Source organism: Mastomys coucha, chromosome X, assembly GCF_008632895.1.
Source record: "Mastomys coucha isolate ucsf_1 chromosome X, UCSF_Mcou_1, whole genome shotgun sequence".
Taxonomy (NCBI): domain Eukaryota; kingdom Metazoa; phylum Chordata; class Mammalia; order Rodentia; family Muridae; genus Mastomys; species Mastomys coucha.
In genome coordinates this window covers 148643076-148655854 of record NC_045030.1, presented here as the reverse complement: position 1 = coordinate 148655854, position 12779 = coordinate 148643076, and the positions used below count along the sequence as shown (strand labels likewise).

Genomic DNA, 12779 nt, shown 5'->3' with positions numbered 1-12779 from the left:
TCCTGTAAGCTCCACATATGTGTCATGAAATACACACACAGAGACACACAGAGATTAATAATAATAATAATAATAATAATAATAATAATAATAATAATTTTTAAAAGAAAACAGGAATAAATTGATTTTTTGTTTGTTTTTTACTTTTGTGGTCATAGGGTTGACTCCAGAGACATTCAGATGCTAGTCTATACATACCTACACCTCCCTTTCTGAGGAGCTGGGTCAAAGATGTATGACACTACACTCAGAAAAATTTTTGTGATGAATTTTAAGCATTCTATTAACTTGGGTCATTTCTTAGCTTCTTTAATATCAATTCATATCATCACTGAAATTAATAATTCTATGAAAAAGTCAAACTTCTTTTTCTGGTCTGAGGTGGCTAACAATAGTCAACTTGAGGAGTTCCTCCATGGACATCCTCTATAAGGTAGATATGGCCTGAGTTTCCATGGACATGTTCATATCCTTGTAGTTTGGGTTCCAACCCAGGCTCACAACCATCATTATGGACATATTACCTTCCAACAATACTCTGAATATAATGTCAGCATGTGTTAGTTACTTATTTCACTGCTGCAACAACATACCTGACCATGGAAAGTTAGGAAAGGAAGGAAGGAAGGAAGGAAGAAAGGAAGGTTGGCTTATTTTAGCTCATAGTTTGGTAGTCCAGTCCATCCTATTGATTAAGGTCTGGCCATATGAACTTAAGTCAGCTGGCCATGTTACATTTGCTGTCAGTAAGAAAAGCACAACATTGAGATAATACAAAAATTGGACTTGTTCCTGTTTTTAGAGGAATTGTTTTGTGTTTCTCTCCATTTAATTTGATGTTGGCTATGTGCTTGCTGTAAATTGCCTTCTTTACAGTTAAGTATGGCCCTTGTGTCCCTAATCTCTTCAGTATTTTTATAATGAAGGTACATTGGATTTTGTCAAAGGCTTATTTTGTATCTAAATAGATGATCATTTGTTTTTTCTTTCAGTTCATTTATATGGAGTATTGCATTTACTTATTTTTGTGTTACTATCATTGAATCTCTGGGATGAAGCCTAATTCATTTTGGGGTTGAAGAATTGTTGTATTCAGTCTCAAGTATTTTATTTAGTGGTTTTGCAACCATGTACATAAGGAAAGTTGGTCTGTAATTCTTTTTCTTAGAGTATATGTTATTTGAGTATCAGGGTAACTGTACTTTGTCAAGTGCATTGGAAACTGTTCCTTTTGTTTCTTCTTATGGAATGATTTGAGAAATATGGGCATTAAATCTTCTTTGAAAATCTAAGAGAATTCTGCATTAAAAACATCTTGAACTGGAAAAAAAGCACAATGAATCATCATAGTCAGCCAGCTTTCTCCAGTAATGACAGCAGTCTTCAGAGTGGTACTGCCTAAATTTGGAGTGGGTATCTTCACCTCTGTTAGCCTAAACTAACTAATCCCTTGAAGGCTTTCCTAGAAGATTGTCTCTTAGAAGAGTCTAGATGCTATTAAATTTGGTTGATATTAACCATCATATAGCTGATATATCAGCTGGAAAAGTGTCTACTGTCTTTTAAGGTAGTTATGGCAATGCAACTTGAAACCCCACACAACCTGATCAAAAGGCACAGCAAGTTTTCCCATGACACAAGCTAGGCCAAGCCCATGGATCCAGTGAGGGCAGTTCTCAGATCCCCTAAACCAGGAGGTTATTAGAAATAACTGTCAATAAGATGGGCAAGTCATAGTTTGGAAGGCACCAGCAATATGTAGTCCTTCACACCACTGAATTCCACATTTTTTAATTTAATAAAATTTGAAAATAAAATGAGAAGGCTAGACAAATGTTAAAAAAAGGTAGCAATGTATTGAAATTGAGATTAAGAGAAAAAGTATGGGACACACCTGTAATCCTAGTAGTTGGGAGATAGGCTGCCACATGTTTGAAACCAACCTGGCTAAACAGAAAGATTTTGCATCAAAAATCCAAAAGAAAGTGACCTCTACCACCCCACCCAGTACCTAGTGCCACATCCTTCTTCAGGGTCTAGCATGGAGATATCTCTGACCACCTCATCCATGGTTTTTCTCCAACCCACCAGATTGAGTTTAAGTCCACATATAGTGCACCAACCTAATTTTACATCCCCTGCCCACACCACAAAGGAGCTCTAAGGGTAAGGATCAACCCTACCTATCTTCAAACCCTTGAGCTCTCTTATAATATAGCTATCTTTTCCACTCAGCCAGATTTACCCTCACACTACAGGTTTGGAACAGGAAGTACATTCTGTATATCATCTCAGACCCATATGTCTACCTGACTTGATTCCATCCCAATCTCTAGACCCAACCCATGCCCCACATTTTCTCTTCTTCCTCACTCAACCTGTGCTATCCACAACAAACTCAGAACTAACAAAGAAAGCCCACATGTCATGATACCATTGCAAGAAGACCAACAATACTAAAGATCAAGCCAATCGGCTCTGTTCAAAATGTACCAATTCTGCACAAAAGTTTGCCAGTGAAAATTGCCTAGGTGAATTTCAGATACAGAATGTAAATGAACAATCAAATCACAAACTTCATCAAAGAGTTAAAAAAGTTTAAAGAATACACAAAAAAACATATCAATAAATCAAGAAGAAGGGGCTTAAGGAGAGATACCAAAGAAAATACAAATGTAAGGCTGATAGAAATGACAAAGACAATTCAAGACGAGAGCAGAATTCAATTAAAAGATGGAAACATTGAAGAGGATTCAAGCTGAAATGAAGTTGGAGTTGAAAATTCCAATAACATAACCAGAAAATTCAAAGGAAAGCCTCACAAATAGAATGAATAAAACACAAGATAGAATATCAGGGCTCAAAGATAAAACAGCAAATTTAGACCAAATATTCAAGGAATATTAATAAAAATAAAAACACAGGAAAGGAACACCTAAGAAATGTAGGACACCATGAAAAGATAAAACCTTCAACATGATCATTATCTTTTTTCCATTTGTCAAGCTGTGATTGTTTATTAACTGACTAGATTACAAAAATACCGTGGGTGACACCTTAGTTCATCAGTTTAATAAACCTCTTTATCTGGTCTTCCCTGTCACCTGCATCTCCACCTTCTACAAAGTGAGTTGTCTTTTTTTTCATTCCACCTCGTGGGGAGGATAATTTGAAGGGCCACAGGAAGTTATTTGCTTCCTCAAAGCGTTCCCCAACTGTATAGATCTCATGAATTAGATCTTCCATGCAGATGATGCCAAATTTACCAAGAGATCGAGCAATCAAAGAATTAACTGTCAAGGCAATCTGATTCCTTTTGATTTTGCCAGAGCCTCTCTTGTAAATGAACTCATTTACTGACTTCAGGTTTGGGTAGCCCCACGCAATGTACAGGTACACAATCCTCAGCATGTTAATTGAAGCCTTATTGAACTTAACAATGGTGCCATTGAGATCTATTTAAGATGAAGAAGCTGAAATACCTTGTAGACCTTTGGGCTTACTCGATTGATACCTAGGATTCTGATGACAAATGCCAATTTTGGTTCTACAGGCAAAAATTGAAGTAGAAGTTCCCAGCTTTCCATCCTGGCCATCCGAATCTCAGCCTGGTACACACACTTCTTGTGATAGTGCTTAGCCTTCTCATAAATGAGCTTCCTTCTTGCCTTTAGCAGTATCTTCAGGGCTAACTTCTGCAGGCACTTCACCTTCAACTCTTCAACTCTGAAATTTCTTCGCTTTTTCTTAAGGGTATCTGACATAGCAGGAGCCTTTTCCTTAAGGGTTTCTGGCAGAGCAGCAACCTTCTTTTTCTTCCCTGTCACAGCCTCCATGGTTCCAGCCAGAAAAAGAGAGAAAGCTGGTGTACGCCATGATCATTATCTTAATCACTGTTCAATTGCTGTGAAGAGACATAAAGTAACACTTATAGTCAGGACAGGGAGCATGGCGGCAGTACACATGGTGCATGATATAATCTAAGAACTACAATCTGATAGGCAGTCAGAGAGAAAGAGAGATACAGAGACAGAGAGAAAGAGAGAAACAGAGACAGAGGCAGAGACACACAGAGAGAAAGAGAGAAACAGAGACAGAGAGGCAGAGACACACAGAGAGACAGAGAGAGACAGAGAAAGACACACACAGAGAGGAAGGAAGAGAGAAAGAGAAAGACAGAAGGAGAGAGAGGAAGAGAGAGGGAAGTAGGGGGAAGAGAGAGAGAGAGAGAACCTGGCTTGGGCTTTTGAACCCTCCAAACCCACTCCCATTGACACACTTCCTCTAGCAAGGCCACACCTTCTAATCCTTTCAAAATTGTCACTCCACATTCAAGTATGAGTCTATGAGGGCCATTATTATTCAAACCACCATAATCATAGAAGAAAATTTCCCCAAACTATGGAAAGACACACCCATACAGATAAAAGCAGCACTTGATTGTTTCCCCCCCCCTCGAGGGGAAACCAGGAAAGGGGATATCATTCAAAACATAAATAAAGAAAATATCTATAAAAAAAGCAACACATACAAAACTAAGTAGACAAGACCAGAAAAGAAAATCAAAAAAAAAAAAAAATGTATCACACTTAAAGCACTAAGAATACATGGCAATGAAAGTGTATTGAAAGCTACAAGGAGATTCCCTAGGACATCACCAGATCTTGGCACAGACCCAGCTTTTAGCTCTTTCCTGAGGGCCCTCTTAACCTCCCCCCAACCCCATTTTAGCCCATCCCCATTCTGTGGGGTCACCAGCTGATACCTAGAAACACCTTCTACCAAGGATCCCCAGTGGCCACACCTGGCTAGGAGTCAGATAAATAACTTTCTCTATGCTTCCATTGTCACCCTCAGCCTTGTAGCCCTGTGTTTGCAGGTGACCCTTTTCCCACCTCAACTCCATTCACTAGAGACTTTAGTCTTGGAACAGACTTGAGATCCCTCTAGACCTTTCATCCTTATATCTCCAGACAGAATCTTGGTCCTACTGCAGCCTACCTTCAAGATTCCTTCCTCCTGCCACACCTCTAAGTCACCAGGGACCTGGTCTTGGTAGGAACAAGATCCTACTGGCTCTTTTCCAAGGTCTCCTTATTCCATTTTTATTCTTCTCTGTCATCCTTTGACCTGCAGAAACACTCTTCCAAAGAACCCACAACTACTACACTTTTCAAAGGTCCAGAGTTGACAACAGAAACCAAGGAATAGAACACCCATACAACAAAGACAAGATTAGATAACAACACCTATGGTTGCCTCAATCATTATAACTCCAATTGCCTAGACTTTAGTGCAAAACTACAAACAGAAAGAGCCAAGATAATATGTTTCCACCAGAATCCAATAACCGATTGAATGACCGATGGGAGCAGGACTGTTTTACAGACATCACCCTGATTGTCCATGAACACCATTTTAAGGCCCACAAGGCTGTTTTGACTGCCTGCAGTAAGTTCTTCTACAAATTCTTTCAGGAGTTTACTCAAGAGCCTTTGGTTGAAATTGAAAGTGTTAGTAAGATGGCTTTTCGTCACTTAATTGAGTTCACATACACAGCAAAACTAATGATACAAGGGAAAGAAGAAGCCAATGATGTGTGGAAAGCAGCAGAGTTTCTACAAACGCTGGAAGCTATTAAAGCACTTGAAGTCAGGAACAAAGAAAACTCAAATCCATTAGAGGAAAACACTACAGGAAAAAATGAGGCAAAAAAAAGAAAGATTGCAGAAATTTCAAATGTTATCACTGAGTCATTGCCGTGTGCAGAATTGGAACCTGTGGAGATCGAGGTGGAGATTGCTGAAGGCACAATTGAAGTAGAAGGTGAAGGCATTGAAGCCTTGGAGGAAGTGGCATCTGCCAAGCAATCTATAAAGTACATACAGAGCACAGGCTCCTCCGATGATTCCGCTCTAGCGTTGTTAGCAGATATCACCAGCAAATACCGTCAAGGTGAAAGCAAAGGACAGATTAGCGAAGATGACTGTGCATCTGACCCCAGAAGCAAACAGGTAGAAGGAACACATGAAATCACACTCCACTGAGAGTTTCAAGTGTGAAATATGCAATGAAAGGTATCTTTGAGAGAGTTCATGGAAACAACACTAAACTGCTAAACTGTTACCACCTTGAAGAAGGTGGAGTAAGTAAGAAGCAAAGAACTGGGAAAAAAATTCACATATGCCAGTACTGTGACCAACAGTTTGATCACTTTGGACACTTTAAAGAACACCTTAGAAAATATACAGGTGAAAAACCTTTTGAATGTTCAAATTGTCGCGAGTGGTTTGCTAGAAATAGCACTCTCAAATGTCACCTCACTGCATGCCAGACTGGAGTAGGGGCAAAAAAGGGAAGGAAGAAGCTTTATGAATGCCAGGTCTGTAACAGTGTATTTAATAGCTGGGACCAGTTCAAAGATCACTTGGTAATACACACTGGAGATAAACCCAACCATTGTACTCTGTGTGACTTGTGGTTTATGCAAGAAAATGAATTAAGGAGGCATCTTAGTGATGCTCACAATATTTCAGAGCGTATAGTAACTGAAGAAGTCCTTTCAGTAGAAACATATTTACAAACCAAACCAGTGACATCAACGACTATTATAGAACAAGTTGGGAAAGTGCATGTGCTGCCACTGCTTCAAGTCCAAGTGGATTCTGCACAAGTAACTATGGAACAAGTTCATCCAGATCTGCTCCAGGACAGCCAAGTGCATGATTCACAAATGAGTGAGCTTCCAGAGCAGGTCCAAGTGAGTTATCTAGAAGTGGGCCGGATTCAGACTGAAGAAGGCACCGAAGTACATGTTGAAGAGCTTCACGTTGAACCGGTAAATCAAATGCCAGTTGAAGTACAAACTGAGCTTCTACAAGCTGACTTGGATCACATGACCCCTGAAATCATGAGCCAAGAGAAGAGAGAGCCTAGCCATGCAGATGCTGCCATGGAAGAACCAGAAGATGCTGAGGAGTTAGAGACCAAACCAAGAGTGTATTCCCAAGCTAGAAAAGCAGAGAATGACAGGACATCTATGCCGGTTTTAGAATGAAAACAATTATATATTTTTAAATTTACATTTGAGGTAAACTGATGGGCAGTGTGACCTTAAGCTATCAAATAAGTGGACCAAAGTTAAACTATTTCTGTTGTGCTGAACTGTTTCTATGGAAACAGGCTGACGTCCTTCCAGTTAATGCCACAGAGTGGGAATATTCCTCATAATGAGTGGGAGCTTTGAGAAGTATATTTCTGGTAACTTAAATGAATTATATTCTTATTATATAGTTGGGTACAAATGCATCTATTTTCACTGTGGTAAGGGTCTCCATATCCTCTTCCCCAGGTCATGTCTTTCTTTAAATTCTTTGCATATTATAAAATCATACTTATAACCATTAGAATACATACACTTGTATTCTAATGCATGTTAAAAAAATTGAGTTTGTAGGCAACACAAGGCTGCATGAGGGAAGTGCATTGTTACTGTGCAGTTAATAGTTGGGGGCTGGCTTGAAAAACATTCTTGTCTACCCAGTGGCTATAAATGTTGTTCCCACAACAGAAATGGTGGTGGCAGAATTTCTAGAATGTTAAAACAAAACAAAACAAAAAAAACTACCCTGTGCCCTTTAAAAACCAACAAAACTTCAGAAAAACATCTCTGGTTCTTACAAAATTTGTGTTTTAAAGAGCCGAGTAAAGTGCTCTGGTACTTGGTTTTTTTTGTTTGTTTGTTTGTTTAAAATGACAACTACTAATTCTTTTTCCTTTAAGTTACATTGAAAAATTTTCATTTAACAGCAGCTGAAGGGCCATTTTCAATTGGAAAAGTTCACTTCCATCTGTGGTAAACTTTATTTTGATGAGAAGTTATACTAGTATTTTATCACCAGATGGAAAAAAATTTGATAAGCATCATTTTAAAATTAATATATTTAAAATAAAGTACAGAAGAAAAGTTTGTATATAGTGTATCAGGCTTTGTTTTGAGTGGAATCTTTTTCCCCAGTCCTTAATGTAAAGATTTTGTGCTATAACTTTTAAAGCCATACAAATAAGAGTGCTAAACTGTGGACTTAAAAGTAGTTATGTAAATATTTTAATCAGTATTACTTGGGAAATAAAATATAACAACCACATAAAAATATTAGGCCCTAAAAATGCAATATAGCTGAAGCACAAGACAGGGATTTGAAAAAAGCGATTATGAATGTGTTCAAGGACATTAAAGAGAATATAAATAAATCCTCAAAGAAGTCTGTGAAAGCACAAACAAATAGTGGATTGAAATAATGAAAACAATTTATGGTATGAAAATAGAAGTAGAATCACTAAAGAAAAGCCAACTGAAATAAAAATTTAGGAAGTCAAATGAAAACCTCAGAGGTAAACCTAGCCAACAGAATACAAGACAAGGAAGAGAAAAACTTAGGTGTTGAAGACAAGGTAGAAGAAATAATGAATGCCTCAGTCAAAGACTATGTTAAACATGAAGTTATCCAGGCACAAAGCATCCGAGACATCTAGGATACTATAAAAAGACCAAATGTATGAATAATAGAAATAGAAGAAGGAAAAGAAACCCAGTCAAATATTTTTTAACAAAATCATAGTAGAAAAATTTCCCAACCTAAAGAAGACAGTACCAATCAAGATATAAGAATTATACAGAACACCCAGTGAGCAGGATCAGAAAAGAAATTCCCCATGACACATAATAATCAAAACACTAGACGTATAAAACAAGATAAATTATTATATTAAATTAATATTAAAAGCTACACAGAAAAAAGACCAAGCCACATATAAAGGAAAAGCTGTTAGAATAATGCTTGATTTCTTAATGGAGACTCTGAAAAGCCAGGAAGGCCCGTATAAATGTTCCACAAATTCTGAGAAACCACAGGTGCCAGCCCAGACTACTATACCCAGCCTAACTTTCAATCACAATAGATGGAGAAGATAAGACATAATAAAGTCAAATTTAAGCGATACCTACCCACAAACCCCATAGGCTTAGATTTTTCAAAATTCACATTAATAAGGGTTCTTAAATACTTTAACCTCCCTTCTACCCCACCAACCAAAGGTAGGGAAGAAGGACAGTTAGTAGATCAAGGGGGATGTGGACCTGTTTAGAAGTAGTTCTTTTGAGTGATCCCAGTCTTTGCTGTCAGGGTATCAACAGTCCAGTCCAAATCATCAAACGTGAATCAGTAGCAGTGGATCAATCCAGAAACTTTGAGCGTGTCAAATTGGCATGAGTCTGCAGAAGTGACAAGAAGCAGCTGGAATACCATGAAATGCATTTCTCTCTATGAAGTCACAAGATCATATGAAGTGAAGATCAGTAAAGACCAGCAAAGCATTGCAAGGCGAGCCAATGCAAAAGCATCCTCTTACTGTCTGTGAGGTTATATTTATATTATTTCTAAACATCGTGGGCCCTCTCAAATGTCTGCTCCAGCAAAACATCCTCTCATAAGACGTCTTCCAGAAAAACATCACATGACACAACTGAGTCTCCAAAGAAAACCAAAATTTCTACGTCAAAATCCAGCCATACAGAAGGTGTTAATAAGAAAATTTCAACCTGAAGGAGTTAACTATACCTAAGAAAACACAGGAATAAATAATTTCAGGCCAGCAAATCAAAAGAAAGGAGAAAAAATTCACACCACCACAACAAAATAACAGGAATCAATAAACACAGCTCATTGATGACTCTCAACATCAATGACCTCAATTCTCCAACAAAAAGATACAGACTAACATATTGAAGTAGAAAACAGGATCCATCCTTCTGTTCCATCCAAAACCTACACATCACCATCAAGGATAGAGATTACCTCAGGGTAAAAGATGTAAAAAGATATTCTAAGCAAATAAACTCAAAAAGCAAGCTGGTGTATCTGTGCTGGTTTGAATAGGTGTGGCCCCCATAGGCACATGTGTTTGAATGCTTGGCCCATAGGGAAGAGCATTCTTCAGAGGTGTGGCTTTGTTGGAGAAAATTTGTCACTGTGGAAGCACACTGTGAGGTCTCACATATGTTCAAGCTACACCCAATGTAAAAGACATACTCTCCTTCTGCTGCCTGCAGATCAAGATGTAGAACGCTCAGCTTCTTCTCCAGCATCATGCTGGCCTGCATGCTGCCATGCTTTCTGCCATGATGATAATGAATTAAGCCTTTGAAACACAAGCTAGCCCCAATTAAATGTTGCCCTTTACAAGAGTCGCCATGGTCATTTTTCTTCACACCACTGAAACCTTAATTAAGACAGTAGCCATTTTAATATCTGACAAAATATAGTTTAAACCAAAACTAATCAGAGACAGTACATACTCATTAAAGAAAAAATTCAAATTCACAAGAGGGTATTGCAACTCTTAGACAAGTCATCTAGACAAAAACTAAACAGAAATACTAATGTCATAAACCAAATGGACCTAAGATAACATTTCACTCAAACACAAATGAATATGTCTTCTTCTCAGTTGATAATGGAACTATTCTCCAAAATTGACCATATACTTAGACACAAGGCAAGTCTCAACAGATGTAGGAAAATTAAAATAACACCTTGTATCCTATCTGACTACCATGCATTAAAAGTGGATATCATCAACAACAGAAAAAAATAAAAAAAACAGAAAGCTTACAAACTTATAGAAACAGAACTACTGAATAAAATGGGTAAATACATAAATGAAAAAAAAAGTAAGTGGGGAGCAAACATTCAAAGACTAAGGCCAACTCATTCAAACCATCACCCACTCATTAAAGAAAATTCTCTTTGCAAAAGAGAAAATTACACTATAGAAAATTACATACAAGCTAAATCCAGAGGTGCAGAACCAAGTTCCAACTGGTACATCTACAAAACACTCATGCACATAAAGCCTATGGAACATTTTGGAGGGCAGGATGGAAAGCTTGTAAGAGCCAGAGGATCAGGGAGTTTTCTGTGAGATTGTGTCTTCTAGTAATGTCAAAAGATACACCCATAACATCTCACCAACATTACTACTTAAACATGAGCTGCACAAGAAGAATACCAATACTAATGCCAAAGTGGGTGAGGAAAAGTTTATGAGGCTCCAACCCTACACAAAGAATTACAGACCATTAAGGAATGCTGAGAACAGGAGAAATAGTCTCCCCCAGGAAATAGGACACAAACTGGCTATACAATACCAAGTGGTCAGTCCTGAAAACATGCATACAAGTAATATTATACTTATTTATAATATTTATACTTATTTATAATATAATATAATATTTATAATATATATAAAACAAATTTTTGAAGGAGACATTTAAATATGTTCCAGTTTGGTCAGTTTTAAGGTCATTGGTCCCCTTTCATCTTCTTACCTGTGTCTTTTAACTATATCATCCTTCCATGAGAAATGACTCACTCCCAAGTACTCCACTTCCAGAATGAATTCTCAGGCAATAACCTTTATGCTGGCCAGAAGACTCTGCCAAACATCATGCATACTGGGGCAAAACATAAAACCACTCCTAGTTGCTTAGACAAACATGCGGCTACTTGGGTGGAGTTTACTCTCTTGCATTTTCCTCTTTGAAGTATCCTCTATTTTCTTGAATTCTCTCTTAACACTTAATTGCCAGTTTGCAAATGGTACAAAGACTGGTAAGCTGTATTCTGAACTTTGAAATCTGTTACATATACCCAGAGGCCATAGGGAAAAGTGGGGGTGTCTTACACTTTGAGTACTAACAGGCAATTATTTTCTATGATCTTCTTATTGGGTAACTTCCATACCCAGATTCAAAGTGCTGATATTTTTAGGAGGCCTAAGGTAGTTGATTACACTTTTCAGATCTCCTACATATTTATGAGGAATTAGAGCCTTGATCTTTTGAATTGATGGATGAGCAATAATCTCCCCTTAGGACATCACATCAGGAGGCATGATCAGACTGGAGATAAGTCACACTGCCTGGGTTACAAACTGTCCTGCACCATCGTTCTAATTGTACCTGGTGTTATTATCTGAGAGGCTGCATCCCTTCTCACCACAACTACTATCTTAAGAGCTTCAATTATTGAACTGTAAGTCTCTAGAAAGTAAGAATTGTGCTAATGAAATACTGGGGGAAAAAAGGCTTATTTAGCTCACAGATGTCTAGGCTGGAAATGCAAACAACATGACAGTTTCTGGCAAGGGGTTCTGTTGACTGTCTTGCACTGTGGCATAAATGCATGTATGTTTATGTATCTACATGGTATCTCTCTCTTTATAAGGCTACCAAGATTCATTTGAGGGGCTGCATCAACCTTTAGCCCATAGTTACATTGATTGTAAAGTTTATGTGTGTGTGTCTGTGTGTCTGTGTGTGTCTGTATAGATGGATAGGTGGTAAAAGTTGGTGTTACCACAACCGGTGGAAAAAGTTGCAGAGACTAACTATGGAGCAGAGACTGAAGGAAGGACAAGCCAACTTGATACAGCTATCTCCTGAGAGGCTCTGACAGTACCCGACTAATACAGATGTAGAGGCTCACAGCCATCCATTGAACTGAGTACACGGTCCCCAATGAAGAAGTTAGAGAAAGGACCAAAGGAGCTGAGGGGTTTGCAGCCCCTTAGGCCGAACAACAATATGAACTAACTAGTACCCTCAGAGCTCCTAGGGACTCAACCACCAATCAAGGACTATACATGCTGGGACTGATTGTCCTGGCAGCATGTGTATAGTAGAGGATTGCAAAGTCGATCATCAATGGGAGGAGAGG

The 12779-nt window shown here is 38.2% G+C and overlaps 1 protein-coding gene and 1 pseudogene across 1 annotated transcript; one reads left to right on the top strand and one right to left on the bottom strand.

The window, feature by feature from the left end:
• Nucleotides 1-3057: 3057 nt before the first annotated feature.
• Nucleotides 3058-3836, bottom strand: LOC116095126 (annotated as a pseudogene).
• A 1519-nt stretch (nucleotides 3837-5355) lies between these two features.
• LOC116095120 (zinc finger protein 131-like) lies at nucleotides 5356-7164 on the top strand. Its single transcript, XM_031376671.1, is given in 3 exon segments — nucleotides 5356-6020; nucleotides 6022-6114; nucleotides 6116-7164. Coding segments are annotated over 3 exon segments (1533 nt in total). The 5' UTR covers nucleotides 5356-5522; the 3' UTR covers nucleotides 7058-7164.
• The last annotated feature ends 5615 nt before the right edge of the window (nucleotides 7165-12779 follow it).